The sequence below is a fragment of the Budorcas taxicolor genome, chromosome 11, assembly GCF_023091745.1.
Source record: "Budorcas taxicolor isolate Tak-1 chromosome 11, Takin1.1, whole genome shotgun sequence".
NCBI lineage: Eukaryota > Metazoa > Chordata > Mammalia > Artiodactyla > Bovidae > Budorcas > Budorcas taxicolor.
The window spans coordinates 105,342,957-105,368,944 of NC_068920.1; the positions used below are offsets into that span (position 1 = coordinate 105,342,957).

The following is a 25,988-nucleotide window of genomic DNA, read 5'->3' on the forward strand; positions in this document are numbered from 1 at the left end:
GTTCCAGGTGCTTTTCACTATCTCCTCCTCTACTCACAAAGGTCCCATGCACAGGATTTTGTGGGAGAAAAGACTGGATGGAATGACCTGGGTGGAGCTGTGGACGTGCCTGGAGGGGCTAATTCCCATTGCAGGCCCCTCCAGAACACTGATGCCAGGAGACTGAGATGTGCAGGGCGGGAGGTAGAGGTTCAAAACACATGGAAGGGTCAGCTTACAGAAGCCTCCGAACTTGAACATCTCGAGGAAATGACAAACAGGCTATTTCTGTACTGCATCTCAAAGCCCAGAGACTTTTAAGAAAGACGAATAGAAGGATGCCTTTTTTTCTTCAAACACAAATGAAAATGACGACCCCCCCGACCCCCTGCCCTGAGAGTGCCCACCCTCTGTGCTGGGCTAGGGTCCAGCCCAGGGGCCCGCTATGCCCACCACTCACCGAGCGTGTCCTTGATGTTCTTCACCAGCGAGCCCTTCTTCAGGCTGTTTTTCCTCTCCACGTAGTTGGACGGCACATAGCCTGTCCGGTTGGCTGCGTTGCGCACCCGCCACCACGTCTTGGAGTCGTCCAGTAGCCACAGGCGCTCGTTCTTCTTGATGTCCAGCTCCTGATCCTGCTGGGCCGTGTAGTCCCACTTGGCTATGACGATGACCTCCTCTGTCATCTTTCATGGAGTACTTCTGCCAGCAAAGCATTTGAAGAGAGTCATTAGAGCCCTGGCCAAACACCGCTGCATCCACTTGGAAAACTACACCCTGACAGCTTTTATTACAGCTTGGCAACCATCAGAAAGAATGAAGCGATGTCATTTGCAGCAACATGCATGGACCCAGAGATCATCATACTGGCTGAGGCAAGTCAGACAGAGAAGGGGAACTTGTATGGCATCCCCTATACGTGGGATCTAAAAGGACATGATACAGATGAATCTTACAAAACAGAATGAGACTCAGAGACTTAGAGAGCAAACTTATGGTGGCCGGGGAAAGGCTGGGGGAAGGGGTAGTTAGGGAGCGTGGGATGGACACGTACACACTGCTATACTTAAAATGGTTAACCAACAAGGACCTACTGTAGAGCACTGGGAACTCTGCTCAATATCATGTGGCAGCCTGGATGAGAGGGGAGTTTAGGGGAGAATGGACACATGAATATGTATGGCTGAGTCCCTTTGTTGTTCACCTGAAACTATCACAACATTGTTAAGCAGCTATACTCCAATACAAAATAAAAGGTTTTAAAAAACAAGTCGGCAACTGGCTGTCTCTGGGGTCTTGAAAAAACCTTAAGATGACCTTCCTTCAACAAGCTTTAGTATTTTGTTTAGAAATGACCAAATGCTTGACCTTATCAAGCAAATCTTAATTTTGCACAGTCGGAACTCTGTATGCTTTGCTTAAAACAACAAAAGCTTTCCAAAACCTACATAAAATAACGGTATCATAATTAAATATGTTCAGTTCAGTTCAGTCACTCAGTTGTCTCCGACTCTTTACGACCCCATGGATTGCAGCACGCCAGGCCCCCGTTCATCGCCAACTTCTGTAGTTTACTCAACCTCATGTCCATTGAGTCAGTGATGCCATCCAACCATCTCCTGTTCATCGGTTAAGTAACACCAGATTCTTATAGCTGACATCGTTACATCCATTTTCTCAGGATAAGCTGAATTTTCTGAACATACTTAATGACTGTGACATACTCAAACTGAAATGGTATCCTGGACTGAATCCTCAAATATGAAAACTAGAGAAATCCGAGGGAAGTCTGGGGCTTCCCTGGTGACTCAGAGGTAAAGAATCTGCCTGCCAGTACACGAGGCATGGGTTTGATCCCTGGGTCGAGAAGATCCCCTGGAGGAGGAAATGGCAACCCACTTCAGTATTCTTGCCTGGGAGATTCCATGAACAGAGAAGCCTGGTGGGCTACAGTCCACAGGGTCACAAAGAGTCAGACACGACTGAGTGACTAAATAACAACAGCAACAAAGTGAAGTTAGTCAATAGTTTACCACTAACCAACTCTTACTTCCGACACATGTCCCTTGTCAGGCAAGATGTTAGCACTTAGAAAACTGAGTGGGGGATATTTGGAATGCTTTGCACTATCTTTGCAGCTTTTCCATAAATATAAAGTCATTCCTGGAACCTGAAACACAGATGTTTATAGTGGCTTCATTCATAACTGCCAAGATTTGGGAGTCACCCAGCTGCCCATCAGTAGGTGATGGGTAAATCAACCATGGTCCATCCAAATAACGGAGTATTATTGATTGTTGTTTAGTTCCGGAGTTGTGTCTGACTCACTGAGACCTGCCAGGCTACTCTGTCCATGAGATTTTCCCAGACAAGAATACCAGAATGGGTTGCCATTTCCTTCTCCAGGGGATATTTCCAATCCAAAGACTGAACCTGCGTCTCCTGCACTGGCAGACAGATTCTTTACAACTGAGCCAGCAGGGAAGTGAAGTGAAGTCGCTCAGTCGTGTCCAACTCTTTGTGACCGCATGGACTGTAGCCTACCAGGCTCCTCTGTCCATGGGATTTTCCAGGCAATAGTCCTGGAGTGGATTGCCACTTCCTTCTCCAGGGGATCTTCCCAACCCAGGGATCGAACCCGGGTCTCCCGCATTGTAGACAGACGCTTTACTGTCTGAGTCACCAGGGAAGTCTGAGCCAGCAGGGAAGCCCCAGTGAAATATTACTCAGTGATAAAAAGAAATGAGCTGTCAAGCCATGAAAAGATGTGGAGGAACTTCAGATACATATAAGACTATGTGGAAGAAGCCCATCTGAGAAGGCTGCAGACTGTGATTCTCACAAAAACTCTCTCCTTGACCAAACTTGAGTCAGACTCCTCTGAATTCTCTGCGCAGACTAGACATCAACTCTCTGCATTCTAGCAAGAATCCTGCTGAGTTGCTGGACCCTTACAGAGGTGACGCCTCTTCTTAGGAGGTATCTTGTGAGGTCAGTGCAGCCAGAACCCCCTCTCACCTCTGATGCTTCCTCTCATGTGCTCCCCACCCCCTCACTCCTGGACTACAAACTCCCCCCCTCTTCCCTCCTGTAGGTGGATGTAAGCCCAGTCTCTCCCCACTATGGCAAAAATCCTTCAAAGTACTTCCCTGAGTAAAATCAGCTAAACCATGCTTTAAGAAGTGTCATGTTTTCTTCAATAAATCCAAGTATATAACATTCTGGAAATGGCAAAACTACAGAGACATTGCAAAGATCAGAGACAGAAGGAAGGATGACTGGGTGGAACACAGGGATGTTTAGAGCAGTCTGACAATTCTGCACGATACAGTAACAGTGGACACATGTCATGACACATTTGTCAAGAAATACCAAGAGTGAACCGTAACACAAAATTACTCCAAAACCAAAAGTTTATTAAAACAACAAAGAATTCGGTATATTACATACCTCAGTAAGTCAGTTCTCAAAGTAACAAATAGTAAAAGTATATCTGAATGACTACAATAACTATGGCTAGTGTTTAGTTCTTCAGTCATACCCAACTCTTTGTGACCCCCATGAACCACAGCCCACCAGGCTCCTCTGTCCACGGGATTCTCCAGGCAAGAATACTGGAGTGGGTTGCCATTTCTTGTTCCAGGGGATCTTCCCAACTCAAGCATCGAACCCGCATCTCCTGCATTGGCAGGCAGATTTTTACCACTCAGCCACCGGGGAAGCTCCACAATGACTATAGTTATGAGCTATTTCCTAACTTCTCAGGTAGAAGATGGGCCAGTATGTTTGCAACAGAAAAATTCAACATTCAGTCCTTTAAATGACTACACATTTACTCAAAACTAGGAAGACATGAATAATGGAAAGGCTTTTGACTGAAACCCTCTCCTTTTCTGACAGGGAGGAGTTCTCATTATTTACAGGGGCTACTTCAGGATGACAGAGGGGACCTAGTGCACTGACTCCACAGAAGAATGAATCCCATTTTTAAATAACATGACACTCTCTGCTGCTAGATGCTAAAGCCAATTATAAATAATACATGTTCTCCTCCTTCATGAATTAACTTCCAAACTCACAGATAACAAACCTTTGGGGAAGGAGGCGATGATTAATAAACCTTACACATGATGTACACAATATCCAGGGAGAGACAGTTTACACAAAGCTCATTTCCAAACTTTAGGCAATACTGTTATCTAGTTTCAGAAAATCTCAAGTCCATGGGTGTCTCCATAGGTACTGAACTCACTGTCAGGTTTGATTTTTGAAGGTCATGGAGGTCGTTTCTCTTTTTTCAGTCATGAGGGGAGGGGCCCAAGCAGTAAAAGGAATGAGGTTCAGACAGTATTTTATTGGGATACCAGGTTTGTGTCTCAAATTACAGTTGTTTTAAAGAGAGATTTTAACAAGAACAGCACATCACTCAAGACCAATCAAAGCAATCTATAAATTTTCTGCACAATTTAACTGCGTGAAAAAGCTGGTAAGTTAGGCTCTGGCTGGCATGGTAGGTTTCAGTGCAGGTTGACAATCACAGGGAAAGGAGCCTAGAACATGCTGTGCCTGGCTCCACCCTCCTCGGGCACCTGGGACCCCTAGGAGCGGGGGCTGAACATCCCGAGCATCTCACAGGCCTCAGGTGACTCTGACAGCCCTCCTTGAAGGTGCTCCTCCTGGGTCTGGAGCAGGGACTGTTGAAGTGAGTGCTTAGTCTAGGGGAGGACACTAGCATGCACAGGGTGCTCATTTAATCTCCAAACACCCACCTCTTGGGAAAGTGCAAATTTTAAAGAGAGAGACAATCAGAGATTCAGTGACTTGCTGAACAACAGAGCCAGGACTTGAGCCCAGGGTTGTGGTCCTGTGATCATTTCTTGGGTGAGTGATCAGAGCCCACCATCAACCACCACCTCACGCTAGCAATCACAGCTCTCCATCAACAACCACCTCACCCCAATGACCACACTCCCCCATCAACAACCACAACAATAGCCACACACCCCCATCGACAACCAATCACAGTCAGCGCACAGGTCTACCCACCCTGCCCACCAGCACCCAGGCCACAGACCCCACTTTGCCTTCCCTTGGCCATTCAGGCTGTAGAGACTGCTGGCTGGACAGCCACCCTGGAGGGAGCTGTTGGTAAGGGTAGGGGGGCAAGAGTGGGTGTTCCACCCAAGGTCCTGGGAAACTGCTCCAGGAGGCCAAGAGGAGCCAGTCCTTCCAGTGATGAGAAGTCTGATATGAGTGTAGGATGAACTGTGTAACAAGAAGAGGCTGGCACTGAATTAAGATTATCCCCCAATATAAACCAGATGTACAAACTGACTTAAATTCCTAATACGGGAAAGCCATAACAGAAGAAAGTCTGAGGAAGTACCTTCTAATTGACCTCAGAAATTTTATGTCAGAAATGGGACGCTGATGTGGTCTAGGACTTACCGAGGTCAGATACAAAGCATAGTGTACATTTACCCCTCCAGGTTGGGCAGGTCAGGAAAATAAAATTTTTGCCTTCATTCACTAAGCTAATATTCACCCACCTATAGCCAACAGAAAGAAGAGCCACAAAGTTAATATTCTGCAGCCAGGTCATGTTTCATGTCATGCGACCAGTCATACACTTTTAAGAGTCAGTGATACAGATTAGCAAGAAAAACCCTATTTTATACTGAATTAAAGAAACTCAGAAAATCTAACATGCTAAGCTGCTTTTTCAAGTCTTAGGTGGAAGAAGATTAAAAAAAAAAAAAAAAAAAAAAACCCCAAACAGACTGGAATAGTTATAAAACTTTCTTGGCCCGGCAGTTGTCACTAACTCCTAAAATAATATCAGTCCTATTCTGGGACTCTCTAAAAAAGAGCCTGTTAACTGCAGCTTGCTGCTTTAGGGCTGGATTACATAATTCTCAGAACAACCAACACCCCAAAATGCTCACAGACACGCCCAAAGGGGTCTCGGGGGCCAAGCTGAACCACTCATAACTGCAAACAAAAAACCTGAATAAAGAGTCTGGGGTTCAGGATTTCCTAGGTGGTCCAGTGGCTAAGATTTCTTGCCCATTGTAAAAGGTTTGATCCCTGGATGGGGAGCTAGATCCCATATGCAGCAACCCTGAGTTCACATGCTGCAACTAAAGACCCTGCCTGCTACAATGAAGATCAAAGACCCCACAACTAAGACCCAGTGCAGCCAAGCAAATAAAAATTAACATAAAAAACAATAATCTGGGGTCAATGCTTAGCTGGGCCTTCTGTGCATCCCCCTGGCCTTCCTCTCATTCTGTAGGACAAGAGAGCAGTACCTGCCTCGCTTTAGGAGGTACCCAGACCCCGGTAGCAGCCCAGTGATGTCGTGATTAAGGGGCGAGGTTTCATGTCATACAGGCCTGGGTTGGAGTCGGCTGTGCACCTCAGCCCAGCTGCCCTTCTGTCCTGTGGGGCAAGAAGAACACCTCCTCCAGGAGTTTGTGAAAACAGCTCTGAGCCCGCTGCCCACACACAGACTCAGAACGGGAATCACAGTCAGCATGAAAGCACTGTGCATGGTATAGCACTGATGGTTAGCGCCAGGGGGCCAGGCTGCCAAAATCTCCTGCCCAGTACTCTAGCATGTAAGAGAGGACAGTGGGGGCGCTCAGGTTTTGGGATGAGACCCTTCTTGTCGGTTTGAATCCTGGCTCAGGCACTTTCCAGCCTGTGGACGTGGCAGGTTATCTTACATCTCTAAGCCCCAGTTTCATCATTCATTCAGTGTCTCTGTAGATCCATCGTCCCTGCTTCACAGGGTGACTGCAGACCTGGGATGAGCTCACAGTTGGGAAGCAGCCCCATGGGCACCAGGGGGATGCTAGCAGCTCCTCATACGACTGGGCTTCCCTGGTGACTTGGCAGTAAAGAATTCGCCTGCCAAGAAAGGAGACATGGGTTTCAATCCCTGGGTCAGGAAGATCCCCTGGCGGAGGAAATAGCAACCTACTCCACTATTCTTGGCCTGGAGAATCCCATGGACAGAGGAGTCTGTCCATGGCGGGCTACGCTGCATGGGGTCACAGAGTTGGACACAATTTAGCAACTAAAAATAACAATCTTTGACCATGTGCCCCTCCCCATGGAGGAAGGCGTGCCAAGCCTGTTCTGTTGTTTATTTTCTCTTTTACATGTAGTGTATTTTTGTGCCTTAGGGAAGCCGTAATACCTTGACTCTCATCACGGCTTAATTAACTTGCTGAGAGCTGGAGCAACATGAGATTCCATATCGTGTCCTACTTGAAGTTGAAGTCTAGCAGCTGTAATTAGTGATATGCTTGCAGAAAGCCACCAACTGGCCTTTCTGTTCCCCTCAGGGCATCACAAGCTCCTGCCAACTCCAGTCAAATGAGTTGGCATCTGGTAAGTCGTATCTACCATGCAATCTGAAACTTTAATAAACCTGAAACTTTAGTAAAGAATTCATAAGGTCTTTTAAAGTTGCTTCTGACGCCGTTTCTCTGAGTGGGTCTCCTTAAAGCAAGTGTACTATTTTACAGTATTTGCAAAATAAACAAAGGGAGGAAAACAGTGTGATAAATGAGAGAAAACAATGAAAGTGTTATTTTTGGACTGACCGTGGCATGGTTACTCGTGGCATTCTTTTTCCGTGGGCTGCTGTAGGCACTTGCATAGACTTAGTGGCTTGAAACAGCCCAAGTTCATTCCCTTACAGTTCTGTGGGGCAGAAGTCCCAGCTGGGTCTCACTGGGGCTGAGTCAAGGTATGGGCAGGGCCATGTTCCTTCTGGAGGGTCAAGGGAAGAATGGTCCTTACGTCTTCCAGCTTCTGGGCACTGCCCTGGTCCAGGCAGGTTCCAATCTTATTCTTCAGCCTCCTTTCCTGCTCACAGGGCCTCTGTGGTCACAAAGGCCTGCAAGGGTGTTCCCCCAAGATGAGCTGATCAGTAACCTCCTTTCCCCCGCGTTTCCCCACGTAGCCTGACATATTCACAGGTTTCCAAGGAGGAGGATGTGGACATCTTTGGGGGCCAGGCTAATATTCTTCCTACTTGTTTAGTTGCTAAGTCATGTCTGACTTTGTGACCCCATGGACTATAGCCCTCCAGGCTCCTCTGTCCATGGGATTCTCCAGGAAAGTATACTGGAGTGGGTTGTCATACTGAAAACCTCTGTTTGAGTGAATTTCTATAATAATTGGTTGACCACATTGAAGGCATGAGCTCTTATAAAGAAAAAGCCTTAAGACCCATATTGAAGTAGATTACCTTATTGGACTAATTCAGAATGTATGTTGAAAATCAAGGTAAGGATGAATTTTTTTCCCCCATGTAGTCAGTCTCTTCTTACCAGTTGCTCTCTAAACCAATTATCTGCTCATAGCTCTATAGCTGGATATGTCTATATCTATGTGTGCACACAGGTATTGTTCTGAAATTACAGGTTAATATGCTAGAGGTAAAATATTATATTTGTTTTGTGGGTCCTTTTGTCTCTGTTTTGAATTGAAGTCAATAAATCATATTTCATCCATGTAAGGTTTATATTACACAATGGGACTGGCAACATTTTAAAGCTGTTTATGACCCTGGTCTTCTTTGAGGCTGGCTAGATCAATCATTCTGAAGAAGGGTGATGAGGCAGGTGCATATTAACCTTGAATCATCAGCGTCTTTCCTTGACCTTCCCATTAGGCCGGGCGGCTGCAGCCTCAGCAGACACTGTCAGCATATAACGGGCTCTCCCACACAGTGAACAGATGAACAGGTAACCTCAGGTGACGCAGGTGATCTTGGGGAAGGAAAGCCTCATCTGCGCTGAACGGGGCCCACCCTGCTCTTCATGAAGGAACCCGTCCTGTGGTCACTCCCATTTCTCTTGGCTGGGTCATTCCTCTCTCTCCTGGATTGTCTTTCCTGCCTGCTGACAGCAGACATTGCCTATTAGCCATTGAAGGGCCGCCCTCTGCTCCATTCCCTGGAGCACCCAGCCCTGCTTCACTTCCTCCCCTCCTCTCTTACAGGCCCCTCCTCGTGCTTCTGACCTAGGCTGTCTGGGGGCTTCAACTCCATCCTTTTGGCCCTTCTCTAAACAAGCTGCTCCCAAGTGTGGCCTCCAGCCCTGCCCCCCCAGACGTGGACTCCTCCCCCACCTCTGAGACACCTCCACCTGAACATTCCACGTGCTCCCCCACACGCGGACTCCTCCCCCACCTCTGAGACACCGCCACCTGAACGCTCCACGTGCTCCCCCACACGTGGACTCCTCCCCCACCTCTGAGACACCTCCACCTGAACGCTCCATGTGCTCTCCCAGATGCAGACTCCTCCCCCACCTGAGACACCTCCACCTGAACGCTCCACATGCTCCCCTAGATGCAGACTCCTCCCCCCTCTCTGAGACACTCCAACTGTTCTCCAACTCACCCAAACAGAACTCTTCACCATTTACACCAAACCACAGCAAAAGAAAACCAATCAAAGAGTGACCACAAAATCCACCCTCTCTGTCTCCCCAGGCCTCCTCTGAGTCCATGAGCATAAGATGAGCATCCGTCCAGGTGCCCACAAGGCAAAAATCTTGGCACGTCTCTTGCCCCATTCATTTCATCAGCACACTCGTCAGTTCACCTTCAAGATATTTCTCAAATCTTACCCCCGTCGGACCCTCCACTGCCCAGCTCCAAGCCAGCCCCACCTGGGCCCAGACCACACAGTTTTTTCTCCCCCACTGGTCAGTCTCTGCCCTCACGGTCTGCCTCCCTGGAAGGTGGCCTGTGATGCTCCTAAACAGAGGGACGGTAGGTTGTATCTCCTCCATTCAAGCCTCGCGCCTTCCCATCACAGAAGAACACAATCTGAGGCCAGCTCTTCCTCCAAGCTCACGCTCCCTGCTCCTCTTGCCTCCCCTGCCCCTCTCCCCCCTTCCCAAATTCACAGCACCCCCTGATGAAACCAAGTCTCTGAGCCCCTCATCTGAAAGAACCGCTGCATCCACAGCTACTCCCCCCCAACACACACACATTTTCCTGCTCTCCTTCCTCTCTCCCTGGCACGTACTGGGACCTCACGTACATTTTTATTGTCTGTTTTTTTGCTGAATAAGATTCCTCGCAAACAAGGATTGTGTCTCCTCATAAACTGAGCACTTAGAAGGGCCTGAGCCTGGGTACCCAGCAAGCATGTGAACAGCAGCACGGGTGCTCTTTGCCAGCAGCTGTGTGGCCTCCACCGCCAGACCTCTCATGGACACAAGACACTGAGATGCTGCTTCCTGTGCTCAAGTCCTGATGTGCAGCTGGGTTCACAATTAAGGAACTTTATTTAAAACAATCTCACCTTAGATAGGGACTTCCCTGGTGGCTTGGTGGTAAAGAATCTGCCTGCAATGCAGGAGGCCCAGGTCTGATCCCTGCATAGGGAAGATCCCCTGGAGAAGGGGATGGCAACTCACTCCAGTATTCTTGCCTGGGAAATCCCATGGACAGAGGAGCCTGGTGGACTACACAGTCCATGGGGTTGCAGAGTCAGACACAACTGAATGACTAACACATACTTTCACATTCACCTTTGATACCGTCATTGTTATTCTACATAATAAGGGCTCTTCATTCATGAAGGAAGCCATGGAATAATTTCAATTAAAATTTAAAATTTTGTGTCATTCAGCTACTTTGATTGAGTAAAAGGGGAAAAGTACACAGAATATACATAAATATTCATGAAATACAGATCAATAACAAAGGGCAAAATTCTAAATTTTTCTGACAACTGATGAGAGCAGCAAGAGAAAAGGAAAGATGAAAGTGTAGCAAAGCTCATTAAACTCTCGAGGAGGCACTGTCTCAGACCTGGAGATGTGCCTGTCAATAAAATGATTCGAAAACTTTGCATTTATCTTTAACAGTTCCCAAATTTAAAAACAGGATGTTGAACACTGAAGCAACACAAAGCATACACATAATCCTTCCAGCAGAGCTGTAAGAATATAAGACTCCCTTTTATAGGAAAGCACTAAAGTGTATAAATAGTGGTATGCATAGCTGGCACAGTAAAAGATCATTCTAGTTCAAATAAATCTCGATTCTCTAATGGGAATTACCAGTCCTCCCAGGGGTGGCTGCGTGGGCGCCGGAGGGCCTAGAGGAGCTATTCCACGTTCAAGGTCGGGAGGGGCGGTGGTGAGGAGATACCCCTCGTCCAAGTCAAGGAGCAGTGGCTGCGCTTTGCTGGAGTACATCATGAGAAACACTGGGCTGGAAGAAGCACAAGCTGGAATCAAGATTGCTGGGAGAAATATCAATAACCTCAGATATGCAGATGACACCACCCTTATGGCAGAAAGTGAACAGGAACTAAAAAGCCTCTTGATGAAAGTGAAAGAGGAGAGTGAAAAAGTTGGCTTAAAGCTCAACATTCAGAAAACGAAGATCATGGCATCTGGTCCTATCACTTCAAGGGAAATCGATGGGGAAACAGTGGAAACAGTGTCAGACTTTATTTTTGGGGGGTTCCAAAATCACTGCAGATGGTGACTGCGGCCATGAAATTAAAAGACGCTTTACTCCTTGGACTTCCCTGGTGGCTCAGACGGTAAAGCGTCTCTACAATGTGGGAGACCCAGGTTCGATCCCTGGGTCGGGAAGATCCCCTGGAGAAGGAAATGACAATCCACTCCAGTACTATTGCCTGGAAAATCCCATGAACAGAGGAGCCTGGTAGGCTACAGTCCATGGGGTCGCAAAGAGTCGGACACGACTAAGCAACTTCACTTCACTTCACTTACTCCTTGGAAGAAAAGTTATGACCAATCTAGATAGCATATTGAAAAGCAGAGACATTATTTTGCCAACAAAGGTCCGTCTAGTCAAGGCTATGGTTTTTCCTGTGGTCATGCATGGATGTGAGAGGTGGACTGTGAAGAAAGCTGAGCACTGAAGAATTGATGCTTTTGAACTGTGGTGTTGGAGAAGACTCTTGAGAGTCCCTTGGACTGCAAGGAGATCCAACCAGTCCATTCTAAAGGAGATCAGCCCTGGGATTTCTTTGGAAGGAATGATGCTGAAGCTGAAACTCCAGTACTTTGGCCAACTCATGCGAAGAGTTGACTCATTGGAAAAGACTCTGATGCTGGGAGGGATTGGGGGCAGGAGGAGAAGGGGATGACAGAGGATAAGATGGCTGGATGGCATCATGGACTCGATGGACCTGAGTCTGAGTGAACTCTGGGAGTTGGTGATGGACAGAGAGGCCTGGCGTGCTGCGATTCATGGGGTCGCAAAGAGTCGGACACGACTGAGCGACTGAACTGAACTGAATTGAATCCTCCCAGATCAAAATATGATGAAACTGGCAATTTGTATGGAAACACAAAAGATCCTGAACAGCCAAAGCAATCTTGAGAAAGAAGAATGGAGCTGGAGGAATCAACCTTCCTGATTCAGACTATACTACAAAGTTACAGTCATCAGTATGTAACATACAGACAGTATGGTACTGGCACAAAAACAGAAATATAGACCAACGGAAGAAGATAGAAAGCCCAGGGATAAACCCACACACCTAAGGATACCGCCTTATCTTTGGCAAAGAAGGCAAGAATGTACAATGGGGCAAAGATAGCCTCTTCAATAAGTGGTGCTGGGAAAACTGGACTGCTGTTGCTAAGTTGCTTCAGTAGTGTCCGACTCTGTGCAACCCTATAGACGGCAGCCCACCAGGCTCCCCCATCCCTGGGATTCTCCAAGCAAGAACACTGGAGTGGGTTGCCATTTCCTTCCCCAATGCATGAAAGTAAAAAGTGAAAGTGAAGTCGGTCAGCCGTGTCCGACTCTTAGCGACCCCATGGACTACAGCCCACCAGGCTCCTCTGTCCATGGGATTTTCCAGGCAAGAGTGCTGGAGTGGGGTGCCATTGCCTTCTCTGGGAAAACTGGACAGCTACGTATAAAAGAATGAAATTAGAATACTTCCTGACACCATACACAAAGAGAAACTCAAAATGGATTAAAGACCTAAATGTAAGGCCAGAAACTATAAGACTCTTAGAGGAAAATATAGAACATAAATCACAGCAAGATCCTCCTAGAGTAATGGAAATTATAACAAAAATAAACAAACGGGACCTAATTAAACTTAAAAGCTTTTGCACAGCAAAAGAAACTATAAACAAGGTGAAAAGGCTACCCTCAGAATGGGAGAAAATGATAGCAAATGAAACAACTGACAAAGAATTAGTCTCCAAAATATATAAGCAGCTCATGCAGCTCAATACCAGAAAAAACAAACAACCCAATCAAAAAGTGGGCAGATGATCTAAATAGACATTTCTCCAAAGAAGACCTACAGATGGCTAATGAACACTTGAAAAGATGCTCAACATCATTCATTATTAGAGAAAAGCAAATCAGAACTACAATGAGGTTATCACTTTGTTCCGGTCAGAATGGCCATCATCAAAAAGATCTACAAATAAACGCTGGAGAGGGTGTGGAGAAAAGGGGACCCTCTTGCACTGTTGGTTGGAATGCAAATTGATACAGCCACTATGGATGTAGATTGGAGGAGATTCCTTAAAAAAACCTAGGAATAAAACTACCATATGACCCAGCAATCCCACTATGGGGCACATACCCTGAGGAAACCATAATTGAAAAAGACACATGTACCTCAATGTTCACTGAAACACTGTTTACAATAGCTAGGACAAGGAAGCAACCTGATGTCCATCAACAGATGAATGGATAAAGAAGTAGTGGTATGCATATATACAATGCAATATTAGCTATAAAAAGGAACGCATTTGAGTCAATTTTAATGAAGTAGATGAACTGAGAGCCTATTATACAGAGTGAAATAAGTCAGAAAGATTAAAAAATCGTATATTAACCCATGTATATGGACTCTAGAAAGATGGCACTGATGAGCCTATTTGCAGGGCAGCAAGGGAGACACAGACAGAGAACAGACTTGTGGACACAGTAGGGGAGGGAGAGGGTGGGACCAACGGAAACAGTAGCATGGAAATGTATACACCACCACACGTAAAACAGACGCCGGGGGAATGTGTTGTGTGGCATAGGGAGCTCCACCCAGTGACAATCTAAAGGGCTGGGATGGGGATGGAGGTGGACAGAGGCTCAAGAGGGAGGGAATAAATGCATTCCTATGGCTGACTCACACTGATGTGTGGCAGAAAGCAACACAATGTTGTGAAGCAATTATCCTCTAATTAAAAATAAAGAAATAGAAAAAATATGATGAAATTGGGACTTCCTTGATGGTCCAGTGGTTAAGACATCACTTTCTAATGCAGGGGGTACAGGTTGGATCACTCGTTGGGGAACTAAGATTCCCACATGCTTCTGAGGCTAAAAAACCAAAACATAAAACAGAAGCAATACTGTAGCAAATTCAATAAAGACCTCAAAGAATGGTCCACATCAAAAAAATATTTAAAAAAATAGGATACCTGTAAAGAAACCAGTACATATAATGACAAAGGACCGGTTCCCAGAATATATAAAGAGTCCTGCCGTTCAAGAAGCAACAGAACAACAACTCAATTGAAAGCAAGTGGAGACAAAGGCATTCATTGTCCAGAAGGACACAGCACAGATGATGAGTCAACTCAGAAAAGCTCACTGCATCCATGATCCAAGACCACAGGGGGATGCCTTTTAACACTAGATGGACAGAAATGGGCCAGGTCAATGATGTGAGCCTCAGGGAGACTGGGAGGCAGTGGAGATTCTCCTATTGTGCCAGGACAGGAGGAAGGCAGTTCTGCATGGGAAGATGATGTGGGGTTGGATGGAAAGCTGGATGCTGACACAGTACCAGCAGGCATCTCCACGCCTCATCCACAGCACAGAAATTGTGCTCCGTCCAGAGCAACCCTGCTTCTGACAGTTAAAGAGGGGCTTTGAAAAAGTGCAAGTGTCAGTCGCTCTGTCGTGTCTGTCTCTTTGCAACCCCATGGACTGAAGCTAGCCAGGCTCCTCTGTCCATAGCATTTTCCAGGCAAGAAAACCGGAGTAGGTAGCCATTCCCTTCTCCAGGGGATCTTCCCAACCCAGGGACTGAACCCGAGTCTCCTGCAATGGCAGACCATTCTTTACTGTCTGAGCCACCAGAGAACCCCACCACACCTGGGGGTGGGTGCCAAATATCCATTTTGATCTTTGGTCCCTGTTTTTCTTGGGTTATATGTATTTTTGACACTGAGTTGCTTGTTGCTGTTATTGTTTAGTAATTAAGTCCATGGGGTCGCAAAGAGTCAGACACGACAGTCACTTATGTCCATTGAGTCGGTGATGCCATCCAACCATCTCATCCTCTGTTGTCCCCTTCTCCTCCTGCCCCCATCTTTCCCAGCATCAGGGTCTTTTCCAATGAGTCAGCTCCACCTGTCAGGTGACCAAAGTATTAGAGTTTAGCATCAGTCCTTCCAATGAATATTCAGGGTTGATTTCCTGTAGGATTGACTGGTTTGATCTCCTTGCTGACCAAGGGACTCTCAAGAGTCTTCTCCAGAATCACAGTTCAAAAGTGTCAGTTCTTCAGCACTCAGCTTTCTCTATGGCCCAACCCTCACATCTGTACACGACCCCTGGAAAAACCATTAGCTTTGACTATCTAGACCTTTGTTGGCAAACTGCTGTCTCTGTACATGTCACAAAATCTACTGTAAGAACTCAGGTTAAGAGCACAGCCTCTTCGTGCCCAATCCCTCCAACCAAAGCAAGGCTGACTGGGGGCCAGAGAGGGCCGGTCCTCAGATTCCCTGCATTTCCCACTCATTTCCCGAGTCCTGAACGGCGGGGTTGGGGGTGCCAGAAACAAAGCAGCATTCTACAGAAACACCCCCTGTGGATGAAGCATTCCACTTCCCCAGGTGAGCTGGGGGCTGCCCTGGGCTGCCCCTGACCATGGCCTGCCCACTTGTGCCTGGGGAGGTCTGCACACAGGTGGGAGAGTCAGGGCAGGCCAGAGAGCTTCCACCAACTCCATCAATTCACGTGTCAATGTGACTGTCAGTCAAAGTCGACTCTGAGAGGCTCAGAAGGCAGATGTCATTTCACAGTGAGATGCAGAGTTGGCCCCCAGTTGGGTCACCCCCGTCAGCAAGGACTGAGGGCTACTGGCCTCCATTCAAAATTGCTTCTGCTACTGTGTTGCTCGTTAACACAACACCAAAAACCGCTCCCCTTAAACTGATCTTTCATGGTTTCAGTTACTCATACCCTTTATTCATACCTTTCATACCAGTTACTCGATTCATACCGTACCACTCAATATGATTTTATAACCGTCTCAACATCTTGGAACCAAACAGTTTCCATAACAGCCAACAGCAAAGTTGATTCTGATCAGCAGAAACCTAAAACTCAAGGTGCCTTTCCACTCTGCACTGAGACAAGTCAGCAACTGGAGAAGGTAGGACCCCCAGAGCCACCAGTGACCCTCCAACTGTGTTCCTGGACCACCAGGCTGCCCATTGCAGTTTTCTACACTTCAGAAAAAGTGTAGGGGGAAAAAAAAAAAAAACCCTCCAAACTGGCACACACAGCAGGGGGTCCATACAGGAATTCTCATCCTGCCATGCAGTTCAGCGTTTCTCAGCTTTACTGACGTTCACTTAGAAGTGACACGTATTGAATGTGTATAGATGGATGAGTTTGGACATATGCATACACCCTTGATCCCCAAAACAAGGTAATAAACACACCATGACCTCCAAAAGATTTACCCATTCGAGGTCTAGTTTGCTTTTGAAAAGCTGACACCACTACCCGGCAACACACACAGACACAGGACGAATATGTTTTTGCTTTTCTGGAGGAAGGATGCCAAGAAAAACTCTTCACCTCTCCTAATTTTGGAACCTCAAGTGCAGCAGCGCTCTATTTAAAGCTCCAAGTGGCTGGAGTGGCCTGTTTCTTAGAATTGTACACACACGGTCCAGGGACACTGAGACCAAGACAGCGTGTGTGTGGTCAGCACCCTCATAGCCCTCATGCAGCCCTGAGTTAGGCGTCACCATCTGCTGGGCTGTCCTGGCAAATAAAGTGAACTCTTCAGGCTCTTTTCCACCTTTTATAAAATGGGGGGAGAGAGCCACATCACCTGATCTTAGAATTTGTATGAAAATTCATTTGCAAATTATAAGGTACAATTCAGAGAGTAGTGAAGACATGACTACAAAGCTATGAATTCATTTCTATAATCTTTCCTAAGGAAAAGAATGGGGGTGGCAGAGGTAAGGGTTTGCTTTTTGTGTTTTTAATTTGGCCACCTTTGATGTGAAGAGCTGACTCACTGGAAATGACCCTGATGGTGAGAAAGATGGAGGGCAGGAGGAGAAGGGGACAGCAGAGGAAGAGATGGTTGGATGGCATCACTGACTCAACGGATGTGAGTCTGAGCAAACTCTGGGAGACGGTGGAAGACAGAGAAGCCTGGCAAGATGCAGTCCATGAAGCTGCAAAGAGTCGGATATGATTTATTAGAGACTGAACAGCAACAATCTGTGTCCAGCCTTTGAACAAGTCACACTGATGGGGCATGCTGGCTGTGACAGAAAAAGGAAATGCTTGCCTAAGCTTTGACCATTGCCTCAACCAGCAGAAAAGGATGATTTCATGGCTTCACAAAGAAACGATCAATCTTGATTTTCTGTGGCTTTGCTCCTGACACAGGTACTATGGAAAACACAGGGGACACATGGGATGATCACACACATAGGAAGGGTAGGAGGTCCCTCTGCCTCCACAAATGACTTCTCTCAGAGGTCAGATGGTCAACTGGGAGCCACAAACACACAGTGACACCTGAGATGGACACAAGTGCAGGTCCGAAGACTACAGAGCTGGCCCTGGGGTCTCGGGAGGAACGAAGCCTCTGCGGGATTCAGGTCTTGGCTCCCACCCTCAACCCCTTCCAAAGGCTTCCTTCATGCATTTCTTGAGATTCCAAAGGGACTGGTTTCCAAATCAACCTTTGTTGCTGGAGATTTTGCAAGGGAAAATAAATAAAATTCACTGTCGAGCAAGAATGAAAGGCTTTGGGTCAGAAAGATGTGGGTGCACAGCCCACTTTGTCCTATGAGCACTGGGTTGTGGCCAAGTTGTTTCATCTCTCAGAGTAGTGAGGGGTCCCTGGTTTAAGAAGGCACTCTGATACCAGTCTCCGCCATGACACTTCTGTGGAATGTGGAAGGAAGCAGAAGGAATACCAGCTTGGAAGCAGTGGACCACGGGCAGGGCAGAACACTGCTGTGTGAGTTCCACTCTGAGACCCTGGGAACCATTTCTGCTCAGTGTCTCTGCCTATGCAATAGGGGGTAATAAGACCTGTATTTCAGCCACAGATAGTGTCCTGGAGGGGCCAAGCCTAAGTCAAGCCCCTGGTAAATGCCTGGTACCTTACATCTGCCTCCACTGATTCACAAGTAAGTTAACTGTGGTAGAATCAATACTACAATCTTTTTTTTTTTTTTTTAAGCAACATTCAGTACTTACTGGGCAATTATTTAAACCAATTACTGCAGCTCTAGCCAGTACATCTACTAGAACATCAAAGGCTACAGCCAACCCTAGACACTGAGTAACCCCTGATGCTTTCAAATTGTGGTGCTAGAGAAGATTCTTGAGAGTCCCTTGGACTGCAAGGAGATCAAACCAGTCAGTCCTAAAGGAAACCAACCTTGAATATTCATTGAAAGGACTGATGCTGAAGCTGAAGCTCCAATACTTCAGCCCCTATTTCCAAGAGTCAACTCATTGCAAAAGACTCTGATGCTGGGAAAGACTGAGGGCAACAGGAGGAGGAGGCAACAGAGAATGAGATGGTATCACTGACTCAATGGACATGAATTTGAGCAGACTCTGGGAGATAGTGAAGGACAGAGAAGCTTGGAGTGCTCCAGTCCGTGGGGTCACGAAGAGTTGGACAGGACTTAGTGACTGAACAACAACAAATATTTCAAGCAAATATTGGAGAAATAGACAACAATACAGTAATAGTAGGGCACTTCAATATACCACTTTCAACAATGGATAGATCATCCGGACAGAAAATCAGTAAGAAAATTTGTACTTAAACTACACACTAGACCAGATGGACTTGACATTGACAAAGCATTTCATCCAACAGGGGCAGGCAGAATACATATTTTTATGAAGCACACATGGAACATTCTCCAGGATACACAGTATCATATGTTAGGCCAGAAACAAGTATTAATAAAATTAAAAATGAAATTACATCTCTTCCCATCACAATAATCAGTTAAAAGAAGAAAACTGGAAAATTCAAGGAGAGGGTGTGGAGAAAAGGGAACCTTCTTACACTGTTGGTGGGAATGCAAACTAGTACAGCCACTATGGAGAACAGTGTGGAGATTCCTTAAAAAACTGGAAATAGAACTGCCTTATGACCCAGCAATCCCACTGCTGGGCATACACACCAAGGAAACCAGAACTGAAAGAGACACGTGTACCCCAATGTTCATTGCAGCACTGTTTATAATAGCCAGGACATGGAAGCAACCTAGATGTCCATCAGCAGATGAATGGATAAGCAAGCTGTGGTACATATACACAATGGAGTATTACTCAGCCATTAAAAAAATACATTTGAATCAGTTCTAATGAGGTGGATGAAACTGGAGCTGATTATACAGAGTGAAGTAAGCCAGAAAGAAAAACACCAATACAGTATCAGTCAGTTCAGTCGCTCAGTCGTGTCCGACTCTTTGCAACCCCATGAATCGCAGCACACCAGGCCTCCCTGTCCATCACCAACTCCCGGAGTTCACGCAGACTCATGCCCGAGTCAGTGATGCCATCCAGCCATCTCATCCTCTGTCGTCCCCTTCTCCTCCTGCCCCCAATCCCTCCCAGCATCACAGTCTTTTCCAATGAGTCAACTCTTTGCATGAGGTGGCCAAACTACTGGAGTTTCAGCTTTAGCATCATTCCTTCCAAATAAATCCCAGGGCTGATCTCCTTCAGAATGGACTGGTTGGATCTCCTTGCAGTCCAAGGGACTCTCAAGAGTCTTCTCCAACACCACAGTTCAAAACCATCAATTCTTCGGTGCTCAGCCTTCTTCAGAGTCCAACTCTCACATCCATACATGACCACTGGAAAAACCATAGCCTTGACTAGACGGACCTTAGTCGGCAAAGTAATCTCTCTGCTTTTGAATATGCTATCTAGGTTGGTCACAACTTTTCTTCCAAGGAGTAAGCATCTTTTAATTTCATGGCTGCAATCACCATCCACAGTGATTTTGGAGCCCCCAAAAAATGAAGTCTGACACTGTTTCCACTGTTTCTCCATCTATTTCCCATGAAGTGATGGGACCAGATGCCATGATCTTCGTTTTCTGAATGTTGAGCTTTAAGCCAACTTTTTCACTCTCCTCTTTCACTTTCATCAAGAGGCTTTTTAGTTTCTCTTCACTTTCTGCCATAAGGGTGGTGTCATCTGCATATCTGAGGTTATTGATATTTCTCTCGGCAATCTTGATTCCAGCTTGTGTTTCTTCCAGTCCAGTGTTTCTCATGATGTACTCTGCATAGAAATTAAATAAGCAGGGTGACAATATACAGCCTTGACATACTCCTTTTCCTATTTGGAACCAGTCTGTTGTTCCATGTCCAGTTCTAACTGCTGCTTCTTGACTTGCATACAGATTTCTCAAGAGGCAGGTCAGGTGGTCTGGTATTCCCATATATGGAATTTAGAAAGATGGTAACGATAACCCTGTATGCTAGACAGCAAAAGAGACACAGACATATAGAACAATCTTTTGGACTCTGTGGGAGAGGGAGAAGGTGGGATGATTTGGGAGAATGGCATTGAAACATGTATAATATCATATAAGAAACGAATTGCCAGTCTAGGCCGATGCAGGATACAGGATGTTTGGGGTTGGTGCACTGGGATGACCCAGGGGATGGTATGGGGAGGGAGGTGGGAGGGGGGTTCAGGATTGGGAACACGTGTACACCTGTGGCGGATTCATGTTGATGTATGGCAAAACCAATACAATATTGTAAAGTAAAAAATTAAAAAATAATAATAATAAAATAACAACAACAACAACAAAAGAGAAAATTAAATAGCATGTTACTGAACAACCAATGGGTCAAAGAAGAAATAAAAAAATATATGAGACATTAAGAGACACAAACTACCATGAATAAGCAACAAGGATGTATTTTATAGCACAAGAAAATATAGCCATAATTTTGTAATGATTTTAAATGGAGTACAATGTATAAAGGGCTCCCCTGATAGCTCAGTTGGTAAACAATTTGCCTGCAATGCAGGGGACCCTGGTTTGATTCCTGGGTCGGGAAGATCCGCTGTAGAAGGGATAGGCTACCCACTCTAGCATTCTTGGGCTTCCCTTGGGGCTCAGATGCAATGCGGGAGACCTGGGTTCCATCCCTGGATTGGGAAGATTCCCCTGGAGAAGGGAACGGCTACCCACTTCAATATTTTGGCCTGGAGAATTCCATGGACTGTACAGTCCATGGGGGTTGCAAAGAGTTGGACCGACTGAGCAACTTTCTCTTTCACTTTCCAATGCATAAAAAACATTGATCACGATGTTGTACATGTGAAAATAATATAACATTGTAAATCAAGTATATTTCAATAAAAAAATATATCTTGAGACAAATTAAAATGGAAACACAATACACCAAAACTAATGGGATGCATTAAAAGTAGTTCTAGCAGGGAAGTTCAGAGTGATAAAAACCCACATTAAAAAGAACCAAGATCCAAATAAAGAAAACTTTACACCTCAAGGAACAAGAAAAAGAAGACCAAGTGAAGCCCATAGTTCGTAGAAGGAAGGATAGTAATCAGAGAAAAAATAAATGAAATAAAGACTAAAAAGATAACAGAAAAGGTCAGTACAATGATGCCTATGCTAACATTTACACCTCGGGTATTCACACCAGCAACTGCTGCAGCATGAAATCCAGTCTGGATTACCTTTCTGTACCCACACGTCTTGTCATCTACGCACCGTTTTCCCGCATTAACACCCACGTCCTTCCACCCATTAGACTGCTCTCCTGAAAAAGTCCTCAAGTAGATTTTCAAACAATCTTCAGCACAGCATACGAACTACTGACATCCTCCATCTCCAGGAAACACCAGCCAGCCTCCAACAACAGTGAGTCACTGTCAATGCTGAGTTATCCAGGGAATAAGGGCAGACTCTACATTGTTACGTTCACTCCAGTGGAAATGGAAGGGGTTTGTCTCCACGCTCCTCCCATGATCTCCACTCCCCTCAAATCAGGCCAGGGAGTTCTCAGGACCTGGCTCCTTAATTTCAAAATGGGACAGATGGTCCGAGGAGAAAAGAATACAGTGCAGGGACTATAGGCCCTGGATACAGGGGGCTCGGGGGCTCCCTCAGGTCACCCAGAGGTGCAGCTGATTTCCCCCCTCAAGACTGCTCCCCTCAGTCCAGCCCCAGGGAAAGGTAGCTGAGACGGCACCAAATTGGGGTGCCCAGTAATGTGGAAATGTTTCCAAGGCTGACTCCTCACTTAGCACCTTACCAGGCTGGCACTGTTTTCTTTCTCTCCAGGACAAGGCAAGTGACAGGCTGACCAAACTGTCACCTTTCCCATGGGCACATCAAAGACCACTGACCCAATAGCATATGCCAGTCCCCACCTGTTACTGCTTAAATGATGTGCAGACTGATTACCATGGGCTTCCCAGGTGGCTCTAGGGTAAAGAATTTGCCTGCCATGTAAGTGGGCTTGATCCTTGAGTCAGAAGACCCCCAGGAGTAGGAAATGGCAACCCACTCCAATATTCTTGCCTGGAGAAGCCCATGGACAGAGGAGCCTGGCAGGCTACAGTCCATGGGGTTGCAAAGAGTCCAGCATGACTTAGCAACTAATCAGCAGCAGCAGCAGTCCTGTGCCTTAAGACCCATGATGCCCCTGCTCCAAGTCCCCTTCTTTAAAATTCACTCAGTTTCCCTGCCTCGGGCACTCGAGACTTGTTCTAAGAACCTGACATAGCGGTCATCCGGAAAGCAGAGCTGTCAAGGTCACACCCCATCCCACAAGGCCACAAGAAAAAGACTCTGAAACAACTGTATTCCATCTATTTTTGTAGCTGCTAAAACAGTCACAGCAGGGAACAGTAGCCTAGAATCCAGCTGTGCTCACAGTCAATATTTATTACGTGAAAGGACAGATCTACTGATTTTCCCACCGGACAGTTTTCAAAACCACAAAAGCAATTCTTAATAAGAAAATCATAGTTTTGCTGTGTCTGTCATAAACTTTAAAGTCTATTTAAAATTACATGCATACAAATATTTTTGTAAGTATCTTTCCATGATAATCTGCATATAACTGTCCACCGGGCATCACCTCTTGTTTGCGTGATGATAACAGACTCTCACTGGGCACTTATGCAGAACACATCAACACTTCCTCAGTTAAGCCTGTGATTTCCCCCTGACTTATGACCTTCTGGAAGAGGACCCTGACAGTCACTTAGAGTCTGCTAATGTCACCTATGACCGAGCTTCTAAAGAAGTCACATCAAGACTCCATTACTGATGAATCACTAATGAATTCTGTTGACCAGATTCAAGGATTTACACTAATTTCTAGCTTATATTCGCATGAAATCTAACAAACCGATTGATATATGACTATACTTACAAATGAACAAGTTTTAAGAGGTTTCCCTTCAACAACTATTTAAAAAATCAAGCGGTCATAGCTAAGATTTTTTTATGAAAAGGAAATCTCCCAGGATTGGACATGAAACACCCAATGACATCCACTCACATAACATCTGGAAGAGAAACCTGGGAGTGACTGTTCACTGGCCAGGAGGACGTAAAGCCAGAGAGAGCCAGCAACGTCTTGTGGGGAAAGGGGAGTCTCGGGGTCACTTAAGGGGACACAGAAAGGAGGAGGGCTTGGATCAGCTGCTGAGATGAGCTCCAGGTTCTCAATTCCAAATCAGGACCTGACCTGGAAATCACAATGGATGTCCCGCCTCTTCCCCAAACAGGTGGGAGAGTGTCACTTGCTCCAAGGAAATAGTAAAGCAGAATTCAACTTCTTACTCTAAGAAACACGACATATTGACTCCATGCCCTTCTGCTGGCCACACATCAAAGGGGAACATAACTGAAATCCAGGTGGTTCAAAAACAAAAGGGATTGAGGAGAAAAACCTGATTTACAAATAGCAGTTTTAGACCAAATGAAAGAAAATTCTAATTTATATTAAAATAAGAAATATAACTGAGGTGTTGGAGAAGACTCTTTAGAGTCCCTTGGACTGCAAAGAGAGCCAACCAGTCCATTCTGAAGGAGATCAACCCCGGGATTTCTTTGGAAGGAATGATGCTAAAGCTGAAACTCCAATACTTTGGACACCTCATGCGAAGAGAGTTGACTCATAGGAAAAGACTTTGATGCTGGGAGGGACTCGGGGCAGGAGAAGAAGGGGACGACAGAGGTTGAGATGGCTGGATGGCATCACTGACTCGATGGATGTGAGTCTGAGTGAACTCCGGGAGTTGGTGATGGACAGGGAGGCCTGGTGTGCTGCGATTCATGGGGTTGCAAAGAGTCGGACACGACTGAGCAACTGAACTGAATTGAACTGAAGAAATATAAAAAACACTCAAACCAAGAGATTTTGTCGTCTAAAGTCACGGGTTCAAGAATAGTTTAAAGCCAAATTTATGATTACCAAAGAGGAAAGGTCAGGGGGAGAAATAAATTAGGAGTTTGGGGTTGACATGAATACACTACTTAATATAAAAATAGATAATTAACAAGAACCTACTATATAGCACAGGGAACTTTACTCAATATTCTGTAATAACCTAAAAAGGAAAAGAATTTGAAAAAGTGTATGTGTGTATTTATATAAGACTGAATCACTTTGCTGTACACCTGAAACACAACATTGCAAATCAATTATATTCTCTAATGTAAAACAAATTTTTTAAAAAAAGAATAGTATAAAGGAATTTGTGAATAATAGAAGCAAAATAAGACTTGAAAGGAAAGCTCATGAATTGGGTGTTATTCCTCCACAAACCTAGACAGTGTGTTAAAAAGCAGAGACATCAGTTTGCTGACAAAGCTCTGTACTGTCAAAGCTATGGTTTTCCCAGTAGTCATGTATGGATGTGAGCACTGGACCACAGGGAAGGCTGAGCACTGCAGAACTGATGCTTTCAAATTGTGGTGCTGGAGAAGACTCTTGAGAGCCCTGTGGACAGCAAGGAGAATCAAAGCAGTCAATCCTGTTCTGTGCTTATTCACTTCAGTTATGTTCAACTGGAATGGGTTGCCGTGCCCTCCTCCAGGGGATCTTCCCAACCCAAGGACTGAACCCAGGTCTCCTGCATTGCAGGCAGATCCTTTACCATCTAAGCCACCAGGGAAGCCCAATCAAGCCTAAAGAAAATCAATTCTGAATATTCACTGGAAGGACTGATGCTGAAGTTTAAACTCGCAATATTTTGGCCTGATGAGAAAAGCCAACTCACTGGAAAAGACTCTGATGCTGGGAAGATGGAAGGCAAAAGAAGAGGGTGACAAAGGATGAGATGTTGGATGGTATCACCAACTCAATGGACATGAGTTTAAGCAAATTCCGGGAGATGGTGAAAAGACAGGGGAGCCTGGTGTGCTGCAGTCCACGGGGTTGCAAACAGTTGGACACGACTGACTGAGTGAACAACAACAAACCTCCACTTAGGAGACAACACTGTGAAGGTGAATTGGACCTTCTCATAGAGCACTTTATTGCGCAGTCAGAGCCAGGACCCCAGAGGAACTGACTGCCAGCCAGCATCTTGTATCATCTAAATCAAATGGTCCAAAATCATGTTAGGGCTGAGAAATGCCTATTGTAGAGACATTCTTTTGTCCAGTGCCTGTTATTCCAGGAGCCCTGAATCTCAAGCCATATGCTGTGTCACAA

The 25,988-nt window shown here is 45.8% G+C and overlaps 1 protein-coding gene across 1 annotated transcript in view; it reads right to left on the reverse strand.

The window, feature by feature from the left end:
* NCK2 (NCK adaptor protein 2) overlaps positions 1-25,988 on the reverse strand; it is a 118,136-nt gene that overhangs the window by 25,103 nt on the left and 67,045 nt on the right. Inside the window, exon 3 of the mRNA XM_052648371.1 lies at positions 440-681. Within this exon, the coding sequence (XP_052504331.1) occupies positions 440-665 (226 nt within the window). The 5' untranslated portion in view covers positions 666-681. The remainder of the gene's footprint in view (positions 1-439; positions 682-25,988) is intronic.